Source organism: Salvelinus alpinus, chromosome 26 (genome assembly GCF_045679555.1).
Source record: "Salvelinus alpinus chromosome 26, SLU_Salpinus.1, whole genome shotgun sequence".
Classification (NCBI taxonomy): domain Eukaryota; kingdom Metazoa; phylum Chordata; class Actinopteri; order Salmoniformes; family Salmonidae; genus Salvelinus; species Salvelinus alpinus.
Window position 1 is genome coordinate 30,038,278 of NC_092111.1, and position 24,220 is coordinate 30,062,497.

The 24,220-nt window shown below is 44.5% G+C and overlaps 1 protein-coding gene across 1 annotated transcript in view; it reads right to left on the reverse strand.

Moving 5' to 3' along the window:
* Positions 1-3,258: 3,258 nt before the first annotated feature.
* The window catches only part of rftn1a (raftlin, lipid raft linker 1a), a 39,992-nt gene continuing 19,030 nt past the window's right edge, over positions 3,259-24,220 (reverse strand). The window contains exons 3-10 of the mRNA XM_071368646.1: positions 15,353-15,536; positions 13,155-13,260; positions 6,625-7,609; positions 6,250-6,453; positions 4,935-5,044; positions 4,736-4,839; positions 4,419-4,494; positions 3,259-4,043 (exon numbers count right to left, since the gene is read on the reverse strand). Coding sequence (XP_071224747.1) covers positions 3,588-4,043; positions 4,419-4,494; positions 4,736-4,839; positions 4,935-5,044; positions 6,250-6,453; positions 6,625-7,609; positions 13,155-13,260; positions 15,353-15,536 — 2,225 coding nt within the window. The 3' untranslated portion in view covers positions 3,259-3,587. The remainder of the gene's footprint in view (positions 4,044-4,418; positions 4,495-4,735; positions 4,840-4,934; positions 5,045-6,249; positions 6,454-6,624; positions 7,610-13,154; positions 13,261-15,352; positions 15,537-24,220) is intronic.

Below are 24,220 nucleotides of genomic sequence, written 5' to 3' on the forward strand. Positions count from 1 at the left end.
GTCCTCAACTAGCAGCTTCACTAAATAGTACCCGCAAAACCCCAGTCTCAACGTCAACAGTGAAGAGGCGACTCTGGGATGCTGGCCTTCTAGGCAGAGTTCCTCTGTCCTGTGTCTGTCTTCTTTTGCCCATCTTAATCTTTTCTTTTTATTGGTCAGTCTGAGATATGGCTTTTTCTTTGCAACTCTGCCTAGAAGGCCAGCATCCTAGAGCCTCCTCTTGCATAATCAATGCTTGGAGTTTGTCAGAATTTGTGGGGTTTTGTTTGTCCACCCGCCTCTTGAGGATTGACCACAAGTTCTCAATGGGATTAAGGTCTGGAGAGTTTCCTGGCCATGAACCCAAAATATTGATGTTTTGTTCCCCGAGCCACTTAGTTATCACTTTTGCCTTATGGCAAGGTGCTCCATCATGCTGGAAAAGGCATTGTTCGTCACCAAACTGTTCCTGGATGGTTGGGAGAAGTTGCTCTTGGAGAATGTGTTGGTACCATTCATTATTCATGGCTGTGTTCTTAGGCAAAATTGTGAGTGAGCCCACTCCCTTGGCTGAGAAGCAACCCCACACATGAATGGTCTCAGGATGCTTTACTGTTGGCATGACACAGGACTGATGGTAGCACTCACCTTGTCTTCTCTGGACAAGCTTTTTTCTGGATGCCCCAAACAATCGGAAAGGGGATTCATCAGAGAAAATTACTCTACCCCAGTCCTCAGCAGTCCAATCCCTGTACCTTTTGCAGAATATCAGTCTGTCCCTGATGTTTTTGCTGGAGATAAGTGACTTCTTTGCTGCCCTTCTTGACACCGGGCCATCCTCTAAAAGTCTTCACCTCACTGTGCATGCAGATGCACTCACACCTGCCTGCTGCCATTCCTGAGCAAGCTCTGTACTGGTGGTGCCCCGATCCCGCAGCTGAATCAACTTTAGGAGACGGTCCTGGCGCTTGCTGGACTTTCTTGGGCGCCCTGAAGCCTTCTTCATAACAATTGAACCGCTCTCCTTGAAGTTCTTGATGATACGATAAATGGTTGATTTAGGTGCAATCTTACTGGCAGCAATATCCTTGCCTGTGAAGCCCTTTTTGTGCAAAGCAATGATGACGGCATGTGTTTCCTTGCAGGTAACCATGATTGACAAAGGAAGAACAATGATTCCAAGCACCACCCTCCTTTTGAAGCTTCCAGTCTGTTATTCGTACTCAGTCAGCATGACAGAGTGATCTCCAGACTTGTCCTCGTCAACACTCACACCTGTGTTAACGAGAGAATCACTGACATGATGTCAGCTGGTCCTTTTGTGGCAGGGCTGAAATGCAGTGGAAATGTTTTTGGGGGATTCAGTTCATTTGCATGGCAAAGAGGGACTTTGCAATTAATCTGATCACTCTTCATAACATTCTGGAGTATATGCAAATTGCCATCATACAAACTGAGGCAGCAGACTTTGTGAAAATTAATATTTGTGTCATTCTCAAAACTTTTGGCCACGACTGTACAATGTAGAAAATAGTAAAAATAAAGAAAAACCCTTGAATGAGTAGGCATTCTTAAACTTTTGACCGGTAGTATAGATATATATATATATATATCTATACATATGTGCACATATATATACAGTTGAAGTCGGACGTTTACATACACCTTAGCCAAATACATTTAAACTCAGTTTTTCACAATTCCTGACATTTAATCTTAGTAAAAATTCCCTGTCTTAGTTCAGTTAGGATCACCACTTTATTTTAAGAATGTGAAATGTCAGAATAATAGTAGAGAGAATGATTTATTTCTGATTTTATTTATTTCATCACATTCCCAGTGGGTCAGAAGTTTACATACACTCAATTAGTATTTGGTAGCATTGCCTTTAAATTGTTTAACTTGGGTCAAACGTTTCGGGTAGCCTTCCACAAGCTTCCGACAATAAGTTGGGTGAATTTTGTCCCATTCCTACTGACAGAGCTGGTGTAACTGAGTCAGGTTTGTAGGCCTCTTTGCTCGCACACGCTTTTTCAGTTCTGCACACACATTTTCTATAGGATTGAGGTCAGGGCTTTGTGGTGGCCACTCCAATACCTTGACTTTGTTGTCCTTAAGTCGTTTTGCCACAACTTTGGAAGTATGCTTGGTGTCATTGTCCATTTGGAAGACCCATTTGCGACCAAGCTTTAACTTCCTGACTGATGTCTTGAGATGTTGCTTCAATATATCCACAGAATTTCCCTTCCTCATGATGCCATCTATTTTCTGAAGTGCACCAGTCCCTCCTGCAGTAAAGCACCCCCACAACATGATGCTGCCACCCCTGTGCTTCACGGTTGGGATGGTGTTCTTTGGCTTGCAAGCATCCCCCTTTATCATCCAAACACAACGATGGTCATTATGGCCAAACAGTTCTATTTTTGTTTCATCAGACCAGAGGACATTTCTCCAAAAGTATGATCTTTGTCCCCATGTGCAGTTGCAAACCGTAGTCTGGCTTTTCTATGCCGGTTCTGGAGCAGTGGCTTCTTCCTTGCTGAGCGGCCTTTCAGGTTATGTCAATATAGGACTTGTTTTACTGTGGATATAGATACTTTTGTACCTGTTACCTCCAGCATCTTCACACGGTCCATTGCTGTTGTACTTTTCGCACCAAAGTACGTTCATCTCTAGGAGACAGAACGCGTCTCCTTCCTGAGCGGTATGACGGCTGTGTGGTCCCATGGTGTTTATACTTGCGTGCTATTGTTTTTTTTCTTTTTCTGATGTCTTGGCTGATTTCTTTTGATTTTCCCATGATGTCAAGCAGAGGCACTGAGTTTGAAGGTAGGCCTTGAAATACATCCACAGGTACAGCTCCTATTGACTCAAATGATGTCAATTAGCCTATCAGAAGCTTCTAAAGCCATGACATCATTTTCTGGAATTTTCCAAGCTGTTTAAAGGCACAGTCAACTTAGTATTTGTAAACTTCTGACCCACTGGAATTGTGATACAGTGAATTATAAGTTAAATAATCTGTCTGTAAACAATTGTTGGAAAAATGACTTGTGTCATGCACAAAGTAGATGTCTTAACCGACTTGCCAAAACTATAGTTTGTTAACAATACATTTGTGGAGTAGTTGAAAAATTAGTTTTAACGACTCGTTTAACGATATATATATATACATACAGTATATACTGTATACGACTCCAGGTTTGATACAGTACCAGGAATATAACTTAACCACCATTCTGTTAAGTGCCTTGGTTTCAATCGATGAGCTACTAGTGCTTCATCCTATTCTGTCATTCTTTATATTTATTATTTCCATTCCAGGGTTAAAATAGTAGGCTGTTTGAAATATTACAACTTGCTGAGCGTGCCTAGAGTGTCAGGTGGGCTGGGTTTGCACTTGTGATACTTTTCCATTGTTTCCATCCAGGCAAGGCATCATGCAAGCTCAATCAAGCAATCTTACAAATACTATTTGAATCCAGGTCAGGGCCTGTAACGTTATTCAGAACACATCTCAGAGTAGGAGTGCTGATCTAGGATCAGTTCCCCGCTTATTCATTAGATCAACACTCCTACTCAGGCGCTTTATATTTAATTATATCTAATTAACATACTCCAGAAAACAGCACTCTCTCACTCAGCTGCTGTGTGATCTTCTCCTCTGATTTCTCTTCATCATTCTTCTGATTGACAAATTGATCTGCAAACCTAACGGCCTTCTCATGTCTGGCCAATAGGGCTTTGCCATTCCCCCGCTCTACTTCCTGGTTGAGGTCTGTGGCCCCACCCTCTGTACCCTGGGTGAAGTCTTCTTGAAATTCTGTCTCGCACTCTCTCTCCTCTTCTCTCTTGATTCCTTCTCTGTCTACGGTTCTCCCTTTCTCATATCTTTTGTTCTCACAATTCCTTCTCGCCTCTCTCTCCTCCTCTTCCATGTTCCTCTTCTGTCCATCCATCCCTCTCTCCATCACTGGGGATGTGTCCTTTCTCTCCTCTTTCTTCTCTAGCATTTCTCCAGCAGAGTTTTTCTTCGGCTTGTTCCGACCCCTGAGGTTCAACTTCTGAAAGATAGACATTTTAAGGATATGTTTTTTTCTTTCTATAAACTCTCTCTCTTCAGACACCTGACAAATGACTACAACAATCTCTGTGATGCCTCTCTTGGACAGTTAACAGCAAAGAATTGACTGAAGAAAGTTATCTTTTTGACTGTAATGTACTAAGAAATTACTATTTTTAGAACATAAAACTCTCCCCCTGAGTGTTAACAGAACCAGAGTAGGCCTATATCAGCTGGGTTATCTACAGCTACATTTAGAAGTATGACTTTTTAATGACACCAACTGTGACACAGCATTGTGTAAGGTACAAGGAAAGAGTGAGTGATGGAGAGAGGAAGACAGACAGAGAACTAGAGGAACAAAAAAGTGAGGAACCTTGAAATCTTTCCTGTTGCGTTGCAAGGCAGGTCTCTGGAGGAAGAGGATCTGCTTTGTGGACAAACTGCCATCACTAAGGAGAGAACAGTGCTATTAACGTAATGTACATCACATCACTACTGGCTTCACATCTTGGAACTTGATATTAGAACTTCTGAGTCCTATACTGTATCTTATAGTGTGAAAGAAAATGTGAAATTTAATTTTGTTCCAAATGATGTGCAGTGTTCCAATGTTTAGTATGGTTTATAGAAATACTGTAACTATTAGTCTGTGCTAGGCTAGTGCTCCTGACTGGTGGGTTGGGACAGCACCTGTTGGTCTTAACGATGGGAGTAGGCAGCACACACGTCAGTCTCCATCCATAGGGAGCCAGAGACTGGAGCAAGGGTATGTAGTCTGTCCTTACCACTACACCCTGGAAGGGAGAAAAAACAGTGTCACACACACGTCGACAATGGTCGCTCGGGTGCACACACACGCACACATTTACACGCACGCGCACACACTCACATCGACAATGGTCCACTGCTCCACCACAATGGCGTCGTATGAAGTCGGTGGGGTTTCTTCTGAGGAGCTCTGAAAGATGAACACACTGTCCACGGAGGAGACCCCGCTGTCTGAAAGAGAGAGAGAGATAGAAACTCAACAACTTCTTCTGTTACAGTTGAATCTCTTCCACAGATTTGGAAAAGATAGAGTTGATCCGTTCTTGGCTTTGATGTACTTCCATGCATCAAGGGTGAAGGAACATGGGTAAGCTTTGATGTACTTCCATGCATCAAGGGTGAAGGAACATGGGTAAGCTTTGATGTACTTCCATGCATCATGGGTGAAGGATCATGGATAAGCTTTGATGTACTTCCATGCATCATGGGTGAAGGAACATGGATAAGCTTTGATGTACTTCCATGCATCAAGGGTGAAGGAACATGGGTAAGCTTTGATGTACTTCCATGCATCAAGGGTGAAGGAACATGGATAAGCTTTGATGTACTTCCATGCATCAAGGGTGAAGGAACATGGATAAGCTTTGATGTACTTCCATGCATCATGGGTGAAGGATCATGGATAAGCTTTGATGTACTTCCATTCATCATGGGTGAAGGATCATGGATAAGCTTTGATGTACTTCCATGCATCATGGGTGAAGGATCATGGATAAGCTTTGATGTACTTCCATGCATCATGGGTGAAGGAACATGGATAAGCTTTGATGTACTTCCATGCATCAAGGGTGAAGGAACATGGATAAGCTTTGATGTACTTCCATGCATCAAGGGTGAAGGAACATGGGTAAGCTTTGATGTACTTCCATGCATCATGGGTGAAGGATCATGGATAAGCTTTGATGTACTTCCATGCATCAAGGGTGAAGGAACATGGGTAAGCTTTGATGTACTTCCATGCATCATGGGTGAAGGATCATGGATAAGCTTTGATGTACTTCCATGCATCATGGGTGAAGGAACATGGATAAGCTTTGATGTACTTCCATGCATCATGGGTGAAGGAACATTGGTAAGCTTTCCAAGTAGGCCTTTACCATTTTCCCCTAAATTCCAAAAGTTGTAAGTATGTTCACCATGGTAAACACTACAGCACTAGGGTTGTCAAAGAGCTGTTTGTGCTCTTCCTAACTGCAATGCTCATGGACAAGCCAAACAGTCTGGCCTCACTGAAATCTTCAAATATGAACATGTTATCATTAATGAGCTAGAACCTATTGTTTGGCATGACAATGAGTGACAAGGAGTTTGACAGCACAAACAGACTGACACTCTGGCTACTACTGTATTACACATCACCATTGTGCAAAACATACCATTGTCGTCTCCAATGTGAAAGAAGCCGTCGATGAGGTGAGCTCCGCTGATGAAATGCTGGGTCATGTGGTCCAGCCAGTGGGCGTCAACCTCAGTCACTAGCCCTGCCTCTCTCTGCAGCTGCAGCGGAACCCTGAGGGAGTAGAACCTCAGAGAGCTGGACAGCTCCCCCGTGTGGTTGTACAGGGCAAACAGCTGCACCCCTACACACACAGACACACACAGACACAGAGAGAGAGACACATAGCATTAGTTTTAAATACTATACACAAGTCTGAAATCAATCAATATTATATTATTCAGTAATATTCAGTATAAAATCACAACAGCAACCTCTATAACCCAGTGGCAACAGTAGTAGACTTCACACTCACTGCTCTGTGCTGGTGGAGACCCTACAGCCCTCTTTTCTCTGTCTGGACTCTTGACCCGGATGTGATTGTTGTTGTTGTGGGTCGGAACTCTGCTGCTCCTCAGATGCTCATCCGGGTCACCGCCCGTGCCATCGTTTCTACGGTTACACCCCCTCTCAGCCCCGGACTCTGACCCGTGGTCACCGTTGTCTAGTTCTGGTGACCGGACCAGGTTGTCTGAGCCGTGGTCTATTTCCGGTCTCTGGTTGTGGTTCTGTGTCTGAGGGCTTAGACTCTGTCTGTCTCCCTGGCACTGTCTGTCTGCGTCTGGACCACCAAGTCCATGTGTTAACTCTGTTGGGCTGAAGTTGGGTAGTAGAATCCTGATGAATTCTGCTTGGCTTTCATTCTGTTGTCTCTCTATACATGTGGTCTCTATTGTGTTGTTAGAATGTAGTTGATCCTGGTCGCCAGGGAGTTCTGTTGGGGCGTGGTTGTGGTTCTGTTGGTCACTAGATGGATCTCTTTGGCTGGGTCTCTCTGGCGAGTCTGCTGGTTCATCTGGACAGTGGTTTGGTTGGTCTTCTATTGAGGCTATTTTGCCTGGACTGTGGTCGTGTTCTCTGTTTGATGATTCTATTGGAGTAGAGTCCTGTGTGAGATCTAGCGGTCCTGTGGAGCTCAAGTCCAGCTCCACCTGACTGGTATCTGTAGGGTTCTGCTCAATTGTTCTGAGGTCAACCGACTTGTGTTCTGGTGTTTTCACTTCTGTGTTCCGGTTGTGTTCTGGTTCTAGGAGGTTCTGGTGGGGTTCTGCAGAGTCTGTAGGGCTGGGATCCGGTATCGTGGGTTCTGAGGGACTAGTGGGGTGTCTGTGTATGGGGGAGGGGCTGGAGTGCAGGGAGGACAGGTCCTCAGGGTCCAAGTGCCCCAGGAAACAGGGTCCCCCGCCAGGCTGCTGCAGGAAGCCCACAAACAGCATACCCTGCTCCGCCATGTCCTGGATCTGGTCAAACACAAACACAAACACAAACACAAACACACACACACACACACACACACACACACACACACACACACACACACACACACACACACACACACACACACACACACACACACACACACACACACACACACACGGTAGTGGTCACTTAGCAGACACATACAGTACCAGTCAAAAGTTTGGACACACCTTCTCATTCAAGGGTTTTTCTTTATATTTACTATTTTCTACATTGTAGAATAATAGTGAAGTCATCAAAACTATGAAATAACACATATGGAATCATGTAGTAACCAAAAAAGTGTTAAATAAATCAAAATATATTTTATACTTGAGATTCTTCCAGCTTCATGAGGTAAAATGCATTTCAATTAACAGGTGTGCCTTGTTAAAAGTTAATTTGTGGAATTTCTTTCCTTCTTAATGCGTTTGAGCCAATCAGTTGTATGTGACAAGGTAGGGGTGGTGGACAGAAGATTTGGTAAAATACCAAGTCCATATTATAGCAAGAACAGCTCAAACAAGCAAAGAGAAATGACAGTCATTCATTAAGATATCGGAAAATGTGTGCAGTCGCAAAAACCATCAAGCACTATGATGAATCTGACTTTCATGAGGACCGACACAGGAAAGGAAGACCCAGAGTGACCTCTGCTGCAGAGGATAAGTTCATTAGAGTTACCAACCTTAGAAATTGCAGCCCAAATAAATGCTTCACAGAGTTCAAGTAAGAGACACATCTCAACATCAACTGTTCAGAGGAGACTGTGTGAATCAGGCCTTCATGGTCGAATTGCTACAAAGAAACTACTACTAAAGGACACCAATAAGAAGAAGAGATTTGCTTGGGCCAAGAAACACGAGCAATGGCCATTAGACCCGTGGAAATCTGTCCTTTTGGTCTGATGAGTCAAAATCTGGTCTGATGAGTCAACAGCCGTGTCTTTGTGAGATGCAGAGTAGGTGAGCGGATGATCTCCGCATGTGTGGTTCCCACCGTTTTGCATGGAGGATGAGGTGTTATGGGGGTGTGGGGGTGCTTTCTGCGGCGATACGTCATTCCATCTGGTTTGCGCTTAGTGGGACTATCATTTGTTTTTCAACAGGACATTGACCCAACACACCTCCAGGCTGTGTAAGGGCTATTTTACCAAGAAGGAGAGTGATGGAGTGCTGCATCAGATAACCTGGCCTCCACAATCACCCAACCTCAACCCAATTGAGATGGTTTGGGATGAGTTGAACTGCAGAGTGAAGGAAAAGCAGCCAACAAGTGCTCAGCATATGTGGGAACTCCTTCAAGACTGTTGAAAAGCATTCCTAATGAAGATGGTTGAGAGAATGCCAAGAGTGTGCAAAGCTGTCATCAAGGCAAAGGGTGGCTACTTTGAAGAATCTAAAATATATTTTGATTTGTTTAACAGTTTTTTGTTTACTACATGATTCCATATGTGTACTTGTACTCTACACTCAAGCACACAGACACGGACGGACACGGACACGGACACACACACACTCTCACATGCCCGATACACATATAGATACAAATCATATTCAATCAGTAGCCATTACGCTTACTTGGGGTTACACCCACAGCCTCATTTACACACTACAGACATTCTGCAAAACATCCTGCAAACAGCCTATCATCCCTAAAGACCAAGTATTCTAATGACAAAGGAACCTCATTATCCACGGTCTGTATGTGCGATTGTCATTACCGTGTGTGTGTCATTACCGTGTGTGTGTCATTCTCCCTCTCCCTCCCACAGAGTTCCTCTGGTTAACTGTCAGTTGATATTAATGCTGACAGTTTGAGAGGGGCTCGTTAGAGAGAACACAGAATGCTAACTACCACCAATAATAACGAGACATCTTTCCCCATTACCATCCCTCCTTCAATGACAATCAACACACACACACACATTTTTGTTGGGGGAGGCAGATGAAGATGAGGGACAGTGAACAGACACTGCCCAACTCTTGAGTGTGTCAAGATGTGAGTAGAAATACAAAATGTGTGTGTGTGTGTGTGTGTGTGTGTGTGTGTGTGTGTGTGTGTGTGTGTGTGTGTGTGTGTGTGTGTGTGTGTGTGTGTGTGTGTGTGTGTGTGTGTGTGTGATATGTATGTGGGTGGTGGGGATTATTACTCAATCCCACCCACAGGCTTATTATACCTCCTTGACATGTACTTATTCATGTTTGGTGTGTCCATGTACGCAAGAGCACACGTGTGTGTGTCATAAGAAGGAAGTAAGTGCCAAACCCTGTAGTGTGAGAAGACCCATCAATGTCCCCTACTCTTCTATTGCGTCCTGTCCGTGGTTCTTTTCAGTGATTCCCCAGCAGCCAGGCTGCTATCTGATTGCCTATTCATGTCACGCTGCCTGACCATATCACATTATACTGAGCCCTGTGCATTTCAATCCAATCACCGCTCCCTTTTATGCTCCGCCTGTTCACATGCAAATCTCCTCAATAAGGCCTGTTCACTTCTCATGGTCACTGTAGAATGAGATGAATTCACTACTATAAATGCCTAAGAGGGAGTTTGTGATTGTTAAACGATGATGTCACAGCTGATAGTGACATTAGGGGGGCATCTCAATAGTCAAAGTGGCTTCTTCTTCTTCCAGTAAGGAGGCATCCAAGGAAATTAGGATGAGCTTGCCACTAGAATTTTTCAGTCAAATATTAAGGTTCAAATTAAGGGATGAATTTTATAGTGTAATGTCCCTTTAAAGGGACAATCTGCAGTTGCTACATACATTTTTTACTTATAAATTATAAAATAACTTATAAACACCTAATGACTTTAGTTCAACATCAGAACCCATAATATTAGCTTGTTTTACTTGTTTGTAAACAATGCAAACGTAAACAAACACTGTAGCGCCTCAAAACATGCTTTAAACTATAATTTCGATATCTTGGATTGGTCAGTCCTTGAATCCATAGCTCGGTCTATGAATTTGAATTTCTCCAGGCCCATTGTTGAGCTTTTTACCAAAACAGAGGCGGGGATTCCAACTAAGGATCGGCACTTTAACCCTTTACATTTGTGGGAATTGGCCTATATGGATAGAGCTACACTACTTTTCAAAAGTTTGGGGTCACTTAGAAATGTTCATTTTTTTTTTTTTTTTAAGCACATTTTTTGTCCATTAAAATAACATCAAATTGATCAGAAATACTGTGTAGACATTGTTAATGTTGTAAATGACTATTGTAGCTGGAAATGGCAGATTTTTTATGGAATATCTACATAGGCGTACAGGAGCCCATTATCAGGAACCATCACTCCTGTGTTCCAATGGCACGTTGTGTTAGCTAATCCAAGTTTTTCATATTAAAAGGCTAATTGATCATTAGAAAACCCTTTTGCAATTATGTTAGCACAGCTGAAAACTGTTGTTCTGATTAAAGAAGCAATAAAACTGGCCTTCTTTAGACTAGTTGAGTATATGGAGCATCAGCATTTGTGGGTTCGATTACAGGCTCAAAATGGCCAGAAACAAAGCCCTTTCTTCTGAAACTCGTCAGTCTATTCTTGTTCTGAGAAATGAAGGCTATTCCATGTGAGAAATTGCCATGAAACTGAAGATCTTGTACAACGCTGTGCACTACTCCCTTCACAGAACAGCGTAAACTGGGTCTAAAAAGAATAGAAAGAGGAGTGGGAGGCCCTGGTGCACAACTGAGCAAGAGGACAAATACATTAGAGTGTCTAGTTTGAGAAACAGACACCTCACAAGTCCTCAACTGGCAGCTTCATTAAATAGTACCCGCAAAACACCAGTCTCAATGTCAACAGTGAAGAGGCGACTCAGGGATTATGGCCTTCTAGGCAGAGTAGCAAAGAAAAAGCCATATCTCAGACTGGCCAATAAAAAGAACACAGACACTGGACAGAGGAACTCTGCCTAGAAGGCCAGCATCCCGGAGTCGCCTCTTCACTGTTGACGTTGAGACTGGTGTTTTGCGGGTACTATTTAATGAAGCTGCCAGTTAAGGACTTGTGAGGCATCTGTTTCTAAAACTAGACATATACTAGGCGGTGTCAGAGGAAGGCCCAAAAATTGTCAAAGACTCCAGTCCCCCAAGTCATAGACTGTTCTCTCTGCTACAGCACGGAAAGCAGTACCGGATCGCCAAGTCTAGGTCCAAAAGGCTCCTTACCAGCTTCTACCCCCAGGCCATAAGGCTGCTGAACAATGAATCAAATGGCCACCTGGACTATTTACATTACCCCCTACCTTTGTTTTTACACTGCTGCTACTCGTTGTTTATTATCTATGCATAGTCACCTACATGTACAAATTACCTCAACTAACCTGAACCCCTACACATTGACTCGGTACCGGTATTTTATTGTGTTACTTTTTATTTATTTTTTTACTTTAGTTTATTTAAGAAATATTTTCTTAACTCTATTTCTTGAACTGCATTGTTGCTTATGGGCTTGTAAGTAAGCATTTCACAGTTGTATTCTGCACATGTGACAAATAACATTTTATTTGAACAGTTCCCCAAGACTGAATTCAAGCATTTCACTGTTGATTTCTGGTGCATTTTACATTTACTGTACTGTTCACCGCATTTGTTGACAACGAAATCTGAAAATATTCTGGATACATTCAGTAACATGATAAGACTATTCCTGGAAAACGTGGGGTAGGTGCAACCTAAGACAAAAAAAATGGTTTGAGTGAGAAAGTGTGCACAGTTGCGAAGCAATTTCAATGCACTTTTATGAATCAAAGAGTCTTCAAGTTGAAGGTGCTTTTTGAGCTCTCCTAGCCGTGCCATTGAGGGACTAGAGCAAGCACACGTTTAGTTGTTTCAGTTGGAACACAACCCTGCATCACACAATTACTGTTGTTTAAGCAATCCAAAAACGGTCCATTATAAATCGCAATCTGTGTCAAGTGGGCATGATTAGAAAGCGTGTTCTATTGCTAGTAAGTTATAAAATACAACCTTACAGTGTTAGGCTTTCACAAGGCAATTCAGAGAAACAGATCGTCATTTTGGTGCGCATAAAAAGCAGTCGAGTGCATTTAAATAAACAAACACAAGCTCATTGTGTTCAGAACATCCCAGGGTATGACCACATGTCATCTGGTAACTGTACATCAAACATAGTGATCAGAAACCTTGACCCTGCATATGACATGACTTTTATGATTTGGAGATGTGATGTGATTCACAGGTGTTTGGCTTGCTTGTATGACATCAACATATCATATTTCAAAATACATAGATTCCTCTTCATTTACAGCATTTCTCTCACTCAGACACTGACATTTATTAGTGCCCAAATCTGTCATTTTCAACCCGAAAGTAAAGGGCTACGATTAAAAATTGAGGAATTTGTTCATCCTAGATCTGTGTCTATGGGTTACTTCTCCCAGAGTGGAGCTGAGTGTAAGTAGTAAGCTGTTCCTAGATCTGTGCCTATGGGTAACTTCTCCCAGAGTGGAGCTGAGTGTAAGTAGTAAGCTGATCCTACGTCTGTGCATTAGGACTAATGGGCATGGCTGACCTTCTTCACGTAGTTCTGGATGACTTCTGGGTCAGGGGCCTGTTGACCCGCCACACACACGTCTGTCTCCAGGCGAAGCCCCGCCCACTTCAGCTGGTTCTCTGAACTGGACAGAGAGAAATGAAAGAGGGATGAAGGAAGATATCAGCGGACATTTATGTACCCTATTCCCTATATAGTGCACTACTTTTGCAGGGCTCATAGGGCTATGGTCAAAATGAGTGCACTATGTAGGGAATAGCCATTTAGGACACAGACTTACTTTCTTCTCAAAGAAAGACATGAACGTGTAGAAAGACATGAACGTGTAGAAAGACATGAACGTGTAGAAAGACATGAACGTGTAGAAAGGACTGATGAAGGCCTGAATAAAACTATAGATAATCATGTTTTGTATTCTGGATCTTAGTAATCTATTGTGCTTTAGAGAATGGAAGAAATGAGAATGGTGATAATGGAGGGATGAGAGGAGGAGAGATAAAAGGAGGATACAGTCTGGAAAAAAGGGGAGAGATGAAATGATGGAGAGAGAAGAGGAGAATAGAGGAAAATGGGATGCAAGTGATGAAGGGATCAAATAGAAGATGGTAAAAGAGGAGGATGGTGGAAAGGGAAATGGAGAAATGAAAGGAGGAGAGAGAGGAGGATAGAGGGTTGGAGAGAGATGAAGTGATGAGAGATAAAAGGAGGAGAGAGAGGAGGATAGAGGGTTGGAGAGAGATGAAGTGATGAGAGATAAAAGGAGGAGAGAGAGGAGGATAGAGGGTTGGAGAGAGATGAAGTGATCGAGAGATAAAAGGAGAACAGGAGGCCTCATGGTTCCCCTATCCTAGCACATTGTTCCCCTCCGGCGGGTGTTGATGATGAAATCAGTCGTCGCCATTGTGACAATTGCCAATTGGCAGGATCACCCAGCTGTGTGTGTGTAGGCACGCACACATGTGAGTATGAGGGAAAGATTGTGTGTGTGTATTTGTGTAAGCATATACAGTATGTGTGGAAGTGTGAGAGAAAAACAGTTTACATTTCTAAGTGTGAGCATGTCTATATACACGGGCCTGCCACATGGGCCTGCCACACGGGCCTGCCACACGGGCCTGCCACACGCTGTATACAGTCCCTATCTACACGGTGAGAACAGATCTCTGCCGAGAATCCTCTGTGTGAAAATAGGATTCTGCTCAGATTTCACAGATTCTGTGGGGGAGAATAGAATTCAGATGAGGCTCCTGCAGGTGAGAATAGAATTCAGATGAGGCTCCTGCAGGTGAGAATAGAATTCAGATGAGGCTCCTGCAGGTGAGAATAGAATTCAGATGAGACTCCTGCAGGTGAGAATAGAATTCAGATGAGACTCCTGCAGGTGAGAATAGAATTCAGATGAGGCTCCTGCAGGTGAGAATAGAATTCAGATGAGACTCCTACAGGTGAGAATAGAATTCAGATGAGGCTCCTGCAGGTGAGAATAGAATTCAGATGAGGCTCCTGCAGGTGAGAATAGAATTCAGATGAGGCTCCTGCAGGTGAGAATAGAATTCAGATGAGGCTCCTGCAGGTGAGAATAGAATTCAGATGAGACTCCTGCAGGTGAGAATAGAATTCAGATGAGGCTCCTGCAGGTGAGAATAGAATTCAGATGAGGCTCCTGCAGGTGAGAATAGAATTCAGATGAGGCTCATGCAGATGAGAATAGAATTCAGATGAGACTCCTGCAGGTGAGAATAGAATTCAGATGAGGCTCATGCAGGTGAGAATATAATTCAGATGAGGCTCCTGCAGGTGAGAATAGAATTCAGATGAGACTCCTGCAGGTGAGAATAGAATTCAGATGAGGCTCCTGCAGGTGAGAATATAATTCAGATGAGGCTCCTGCAGGTGAGAATAGAACTCAGATGAGGCTCCTGCAGGTGAGAATAGAATTCAGATGAGGCTCCTGCAGGTGAGAATAGAATTCAGATGAGACTCCTGCAGGTGAGAATAGAACTCAGATGAGGCTCCTGCAGGTGAGAATAGAATGTCAGAGGCATTCCCTAACTATGTGTCTCTGTGTTCTGTGTAGCAGGCGTTGGTTGCAGGAAATGAGAGTGTATGTGTATATGTTTCCGTACCTTTGTGTGTGTGTGTGTGTGTGTGTGTGTGTGTGTGTGTGTGTGTGTGTGTGTGTGTGTGTGTGTGTGTGTGTGTGTGTGTTTCCGTACCTGTGTGTCTCTCTGATGAGGACGGCTCTGTGTAGCTGGCGTTGGATGCGTGCGGGCCTGGGGCCACAAGGGTGGACAAAGGGATGGACAGCCACCAGGACAAAACCCTGACCATACAGCTCCCTCACCTGGACTGGTAACTCTCTCACTGACGACAGACACAGTACTGAGGACACAGACACCTCTGGAGAGAGAAATAGAACGTGTGTGAGAGAGTGAGTAAGTGTGGTTGTGGGGGGGAGTATGTGTGGTTGTGTGTGTGGGTGTGGGGCTGTGTGTGTGGTTGTGTGTGTGGGGGGTGTATGTGTGAGTGTGGGGGGGGGGGGTGGTGTGGGGTAGTGTATGTGTGGGGGGGGGTGTGTGTGGTTGTGTGTGTGGGGGGGTATGTGTGGTTGGGTATTGGGGGGGGTGTGTGTGGGTGTGTGTGTGTGTGTGTGGTTGTGTGTGTGTGTGGGTGTGTGGGTGGGTGGGTGGGGGTGTGTGGAGGAGTGTGAGTGGGTGGGTGGGTGTGAGTGGTAGAGACACACAAAGACAAAGAGGAAGAAAATAAGGGGAATATGAGTGAGTGAGAAAGCAAAGTAGTATATAGGGAGAGAGGGTGTATCGTTATGGTTAGAGAGGGTTATGATTAGAGAGGGTTACAGTTAGAGAGGGTTATGATTAGAGAGGGTTATGGTTAGAGAGGGTTAAGGTTTCGGGAGGACAAGTGTGTGAGCAAGAAATAAATCACAAGATCTGTATGTAGGAAAGAGAGAGAGATACAGAGGGAAAGAGAGAGAGAAAAGAGAGAGGAGTGGGAACGGGGGGCAGAGAGAGGGAGAGAGACAGAGGGAAAGATAGAGGGAGAGAGAGAGGAGTGGGAACGGGGGGGCAGAGAGAGGGAAAGAGAGACAGAGGGAAAGAGAGGGAGAGAGAGAGGAGTGGGAACGGGGGGGCAGAGAGAGAGAGAGGAGTGGGAACGGGGGGCAGAGAGAGAGAGTGGGAACGGGGGGCAGAGAGAGAAAGAGAGGAGTGGGAATGGGGGGCAGAGAGAGAGAGAGGAGTGGGAACGGGGGGGCGAGAGAGAGAGTGGGAACGGGGGGGCAGAGAGAGAGAGAGTGGGAACGGGGGGCAGAGAGAGAGAGTGGGAACGAGGGGCAGAGAGAGAGAGAGAGAGAGAGAGAGGAGTGGGAACGGGGGGCAGAGTGCGAGAGAGAGGAGTGGGAACGGGGGGCAGAGAGAGAGAGTGGGAACGGGGGGCAGAGTGCGAGAGAGAGGAGTGGGAACAGGGGGGCAGAGAGAGAGAGTGGGAACAGGGGGCAGAGAGCGAGAGAGAGAGAGAGAGAGAGAGAGAGAGAGAGAGAGAGAGAGAGAGAGAGAGAGAGAGAGAGAGAGAGAGAGAGAGGAGTGGGAACGGGGGGCAGAGTGCGAGAGAGAGGAGTGGGAACGGGGGGGCAGAGAGAGAGAGAGAGGAGTGGGAACAGGGGGGCAGAGAGAGAAAGTGGGAACGGGGGGCAGAGAGAGAGAGAGAGGAGTGGGAACGGGGGGGTCAGAGAGAGAAAGATAATTATTTAGATATTATAGTTTGAATTAAACCGGAACTCATAGCCTCAAACCACAGCTTAACACTGTCTGGCTTTTGTTTTGTTCACACACACACAACCAAACTACATGTGCTTCGTTCTTCCAGAGGATATGTACAATAACTCTCCCACAGTGCAGAGTGTGTGTGTTTTTGTGTTTTCCTGTGAGTGTGTGTGTGTTCTTGTGTTTTCCTGTGAGTGTTCTTGTGTTTTCCTGTGAGTGTGTGTGTTCTTGTGTTTTCCTGTGAGTGTGTGTGTTCTTGTGTTTTCCTGTGATTGTGTGTGCGAGCAGTCTTTCTCTCCTCTGGCATTGGGATAGCAGGGATTAGCTGTGACGTCAGTATTAATGGTTATAGCTACCAGGATCAGCTCGTAGTTGCTCCCATTACAGAACACAATGGAGAGAGAGAGGAGCCATCAGAACACAATGGAGAGAGAGAGGAGCCATCAGAACACAATGGAGAGAGAGAGGAGCCATCAGAACACAATGGAGAGAGGAGCCATCAGGACACAATGGAGAGAGAGAGTGGAGCCATCAGGACACAATGGAGAGAGAGAGGAGCCATCAGAACACAATGGAGAGAGAGAGGAGCCATCAGAACACAATGGAGAGAGGAGCCATCAGGACACAATGGAGAGAGAGAGGAGCCATCAGAACACAATGGAGAGAGAGAGGAGCCATCAGAACACAATGGAGAGAGAGAGGAGCCATCAGAACACAATGGAGAGAGAGAGTGGAGCCATCAGAACACAATGGAGAGAGAGAGTGGAGCCATCAGAACACAATGGAGAGAGAGAGGAGCCATCAGAACACAATGGAGAGAGAGAGAGGAGCCATTAGGACACAATGGAGAGAGAGAGTGGTGCCATCAGAACACAATGGAGAGAGAGAGTGGAGCCATCATAACACAATGGAGAGAGAGAGGAGCCATCAGAACACAATGGAGAGAGAGAGTGGAGCCATCAGGACACAATGGAGAGAGAGAGAGGAGCCATCAGAACACAATGTTGAGAGAAAGAGGAGCCATCAGAACACAATGGAGAGAGAGAGTGGAGCCATCAGAACACAATGGAGAGAGAGAGGAGCCATCAGGACACAATGGAGAGAGAGAGGAGCCATCAGAACACAATGGAGAGAGAGAGGAGCCATCAGGACACAATGGAGAGAGAGAGTGGAGCCATCAGAACACAATGGAGAGAGAGAGGAGCCATCAGAACACAATGGAGAGAGAGTGGAGCCATCAGAACACAATGGAGAGAGAGAGGAGCCATCAGAACACAATGGAGAGAGAGAGAGGAGCCATCAGAACACAATGGAGAGAGAGAGAGTGGAGCCATCAGGACACAATGGAGAGAGAGAGGAGCCATCAGAACACAATGGAGAGAGAGTGGAGCCATCAGAACACAATGGAGAGAGAGTGGAGCCATCAGAACACAATGGAGACAGCCATGGTATAACAAAACATTTATTTTTACTGCTCTAATTACGTCGGTAACCAGTTTATAATAGCAATAAGGCACCTCGGGTTTGTCGTTTATGGCCAATATACCACGGCTAAGGGCTGTGTTGCGTTATGCATAACAGCCCTTAGCCGTGATGTATTGGCCATATACCACACCTCCTCAGGCCTTATTGCTTAAAATATACCATGAGATGCATTTTATACTGAACAAAAATATAAACACAACATGCAATAATTTCTACGATTTTACTGAGTTAAAGTTCATATAAGGAAATCAGTCAATTGAAATAAATTAATTAGTCCCTAATCTATGGATTTCACATGGTCAAGGGTGCACATAAGCCCACTCACTTGGGAGCAAAGCCCAGACAATTAGAATTCGTTTTCCCCACAATAGGGCTGTATTACAGACAGAAATACTCGTCAGTTTAATCAGCTGTCCGGGTGGCTGGTCTCAGTATATGACTACAGTATGTCTGTGTGTGTATGGAGTTTGTGCGCGTGCATGTTTGAGGTGTGTGTGTGTGTATTGAGGTGTGTGTGTATTGATGTGTGTGTGTAATGAGGTGTGTGTGTGTGTAGCCTGTCTGTATGCTTGTCATCCTCTCCCATTCCATCTCATTTGCATGGGCCTGGAGAGACACTAGGATGAATAAATTAACTGAGCCACACAGAGATGTGTTAGCCATCTCATTCTCAATCTGTTCCCCAGATCATCATCTGGCCTGCTCGCTCGCACCGCCCACCCACCCACCCACCCACCCACCCACCCACACACCCACCCACCCACCCACCCACCCACCCACACACACACACACACACACACACACACACACACACACACACACACACACACACACACACACACACACACACACACACACACACACACACACACACACACACCACCCACCCACCCACCCACACCCACCCACCCACCCACCCACCCACCCACCCACCCACCCACCCACCCACCCACCCACCCACACACACACACACACACACACACACACACACACACACACACACACCAGTCAGTGGAGGCTGCTGAGTGGAGGACGGCTCATAATAATGGCTGGAATGGAGCAAATGGAATGGCATCAAACACATGGAAACCATATGTTTGATGTTGTTGATACCTTTCCACTATTCCACTCCAGCCATTACCACGAGCCCATCCTCCCCAATTAAGGTGCCACCAACCTCCTGTGATACCAGTGTTCATGTACATACACAAGCATGCACACACACACACACAAACACATCTACCACACATACTCATCACATGGAAACAAGCTTTTTTTCTAACATTAAAATCTCATACTAAAACCCTGAATCTATAGGGATTCAACCCACCTCCCTTCTCCTCATTCTCTCCCTCTGGTCATAATAACAGCTGGAGATGGATACAATATGATTGTGTCACTAAACAGTAATTTAGGCATCATTATCTTAACACTCCTATTACACTAACCAGCAAGACATACACAACATATTAGGGTAATTCCCCCCTGCAGTGAAATAGGGAGGGGGTAGGGAGGAGTCATTTCATTTATACATTTACCACATTGGCTTTAAGAGGGCTATTATTCCGCTCTGCCATGAGAACACTCTCTGGAAGTTTACGATGCCAGGTTCTGCCAGTAGGAATGTTGGATACCCACTCCTCTTGACTCCGGAAGTCTTGACCGGTGGGACAGACGGAGGGACGGAGGAAGGTGAAATTTACGGTCCAGGTGTTAATCAGCACTTCACCATTGAGAACCGCTACACACCAGAATGGGAATATTGAATTCTGGAATCAGAATTATGAGTTATCAAGCTCTAGGTTCTCCACATAGAACCTTGAGCTCCCAATGCTCCTGTAATCCTGACTGGTGAGGGTCTGTGTGTGTGAAGAGTAAGTGGATGGTGGGGATGATTACTCCCTCCCCAGGACATATTATACCTCCTTGACATTTCCTCAGTATCTTTTAATGACTAGCAGAGTTGAGCAGAGATATACGTGCCAACCACTGACTATAAAATAATACTCTACTGAAAGCCCAGAGTTTCCCACCACTGAGGTATGAGACACACAGACACACACAACGCTGAGGTATGAGACACACAGACACACACAACGCTGAGGTATGAGACACACAGACACACACAACGCTGAGGTATGAGACACACAGACACACACAACGCTGAGGTATGAGACACACAGACACACACAACGCTGAGGTATGAGACACACAGACACACACAACGCTGAGGTATGAGACACACAGACACACACAACGCTGAGGTATGAGACACACAGACACACACAACGCTGAGGTATGAGACACACAGACACACACAACGCTGAGGTATGAGACACACAGACACACACAACGCTGAGGTATGAGACACACAGACACACACAACGCTGAGGTATGAGACACACAGACACACACAACGCTGAGGTATGAGACACACAGACACACACAACGCTGAGGTATGAGACACACAGACACACACAACGCTGAGGTATGAGACACACAGACACACACAACGCTGAGGTATGAGACACACAGACACACACAACGCTGAGGTATGAGACACACAGACACACACAACGCTGAGGTATGAGACACACAGACACACACAACGCTGAGGTATGAGACACACAGACACACACACAACGCTGAGGTATGAGACACACAGACACACACACAACGCTGAGGTATGAGACACACAGACACACACAACGCTGAGGTATGAGACACACAGACACACACAACGCTGAGGTATGAGGAAAGAGCCTGTGGGTTAGACTGTCAGGGTCGTAACACACAGGATGTATTCCAAATTACACCCTATTCCTTACAGCACTACTTTTGACCAGTACCCATATTGCCCTGTATTTTTTATTTTACCTTTATTTAACTAGGCAAGTCAGTTAAGAACAAATTCTTATTTACAATGATGGCCTAGGAACAGTGGGTTAACTGCCTTGTTCAGGGGTAGAACAACATATTTTTACCTTGTCAGCTCGGGGATTCAGTCTAGCAACCTTTCGGTTTCTGGCCCAACACTCTAACCACATCCAGAAATAAGGCTATGCTCATAAAAAAAATGATTGTCCTCCCTCATCTTAAACGGCAGCGACTGCCACTGTGTTATGGGTTTGCTTTTAAACTTTAAGGACTGGGGACTTTTTCAGGATAAAAAATAACTGGAATGGAGCTAATCAAAGGCAAAATCCTTGAGGAAAACCTGGTTCAGTATGCTTTCCACCAGACACTGGGAGATGAATTCACCTTTCAGCAGGACAATAACCTAATACACAAGGCCAAATCTACACTGGACAGTGAATGATCCTAAGTGGCAGAGTTATAGTTTTGACCTAAATCTACTTGAAAATCTATGGCAAGACCTAAAAATGGTTGTCTAGCAATCATCAACAACCAATTTGACAGAGCTTGAAGAATTCTGAAAAGAATAATGGGCAAATGTTGCACAATCTATGTGTGGAAAGTCTCACATCTGTAATCGCTGCCAAAGATGCTTCTACAAAGTATTGACTTAGGGGTCTGAATACCTATGTAAATGAAAATGTTGTATTTCATTTTCAATAAATTTGCTAAGATTTCTAAAAACATGTTTTCACTTTGTCGTTATGGTGTATTGTGTGTAGATGGGTGAATGTTGAATTCAGGCTGTAACACAACTAAATGTAGAATAAGTCAAAGGGTATGAATACTTTCTGTATGTATGTATGTATGTATGTATGTATGTATGTATGTATGTATGTATGTATGTATGTATGTATACACTGAACAAAAATATAAATGAAACATGTAAAGGTCCCATGTTTCATGAGCTGAAATAAAAGATCAGAGATTTTACATACGCACAAAAAGCTTATTTCTCTCAAATGTTGTGGACAAATTTGTTCACATCCATGTTAGTGAGCATGTTTCCTTTGCCAAGATAATCCATCCACCTGACAGGTGTGGCATATCAAGAAGCTAATTAAACAGCATGATCATTACACAGGTGGACATTGTGCTGGGGACAATAAAAGGCCACTCTAAAATGAACAGTTTTGTTATACAACACAATGCCACAGATGTCTCAAGTTTTGAGGGAGCGCGCAATTTGCATGTTGACTGCAGGAAGTTCCACCAGACCTGTTGCCAGAGAATTGAATGTTAATCTCTCTACCATAAGCCACCTCCAACGTCATTGAAATTTTTTGGGAAGTACCTCCAACCGGCATCACAACCGCAGACCATGTGTATGGCATTGTGTGGGCGAGCAGTTTGCTGATGTCCATATTGTGAACAGAGTGCCCCGTGGTGGTGGGGTTATGGTATGAGCAGGCACAAGCTATGGACAATGAACGCAATTGCATTTTATCAATGGCAATTTGAATGCACAGATTCCATGACGAGAACCTGAGGCCCCATTGTCGCGCCATTCACCGCCGCCATCACCTCATGTTTCAGCATGATAATGCATGGCCCCATGTCACAAGGATCTGTACATAATTTCTGGAGGCTGAAAATGTCCCAGTTCTTCCATGACCTGCGTATTCACCCGACATGTCACCCATCGAGCACGTTTGGGATGCTCTGGATTAACGTGTACGACAGCGTGTTCCAGGTACTGCCAATATCCAGCAACTTTCGCACAGCCATTGAATAGGAGTGGGACAATATTCCACAGGCCACAATCAACAGCCTGATCAACTCTATGCGAAGGAGATGTGTCGCACTGTATGAGGCAAATGGTGGTCACACCAGATACTGACTGGTTTTCTGATCCACGCCCCTACTTAAAAAAATATATATATATCTGTATTCCCAGTAATGTGAAATGCATAGATTGGGGCCTAATTCATTTATTTCAATTGACTGATTTTCTTTTATGAAATGTAGCTCAGTAAAATCTTTGAAGTTGTTGCATATTGCATTTATATGAGTGAATAAAGGGAGGGAGAGGCCATTAAAGAAGGAGAAAAAGAGTGGGCGCGAAAAGGTGTTAGAAAAGGAGAGAGAGGAGGAGAGTGAGGGTGGGAAAATGAGTCAGGTGTGATCACACAGTGACTAAAGCTTCTCTCCTCAACTGACACATTGGGGCTCTGAAGTCAGCTGATGAGTTTTAGACACTGTAGAGAAAGAAACACAGTTCTTATTCTGACTGGTGACGACCATGAAGGCTATAAAGCAGGTCAATCAGAATAGGAACTTCAGGCGGTGTGGATCTTTTGTGTGCGCCCATATGTGCCAGGGACCAAGATGCATATAGCTGCCAAAGTTTGATGTATTCAGCTATTCAGATTGTTTGTTGAATGTAGCTGTCAAAACACATTATATATTGAGCTATCATAACAGATTATATATTGAGCGATCAAAACAGATGATATATTGAGCTATCAAAACACATATATTGAGCCATCAAAACAGATGATATACTGAGCTATCAAAACAGATGATATATTGGGCTATCAAAACACATTATGTATTGAGGTATCAGAATGAGTGATTTAGGAGATCGCATGTGTTGTGTGAATCTATCAAAATGTGTGTAAGGTGTTAATATTAAGCTCTGTAGAAAACGCATGAAGAGGTTTACTGATAGAATTTTAAAACGTGACTGGTGTAGTCAGTATTCAGACCGAGCAATATTCTACTCTCTAGACTACAGAAATGTCTTGGGGTGTTTTCAGTCAGTTCATCCGAACTCGGTGCACTTAGTCAAGCATTTCCTGTACTACTAATGCTCCAAAACTCCGACCCCCACAGATTGTCTGCCTCCCAAATTGCACCCGATTTCCAACATATGGCGGCAGGTAGCCTAGTGGTTAGAGC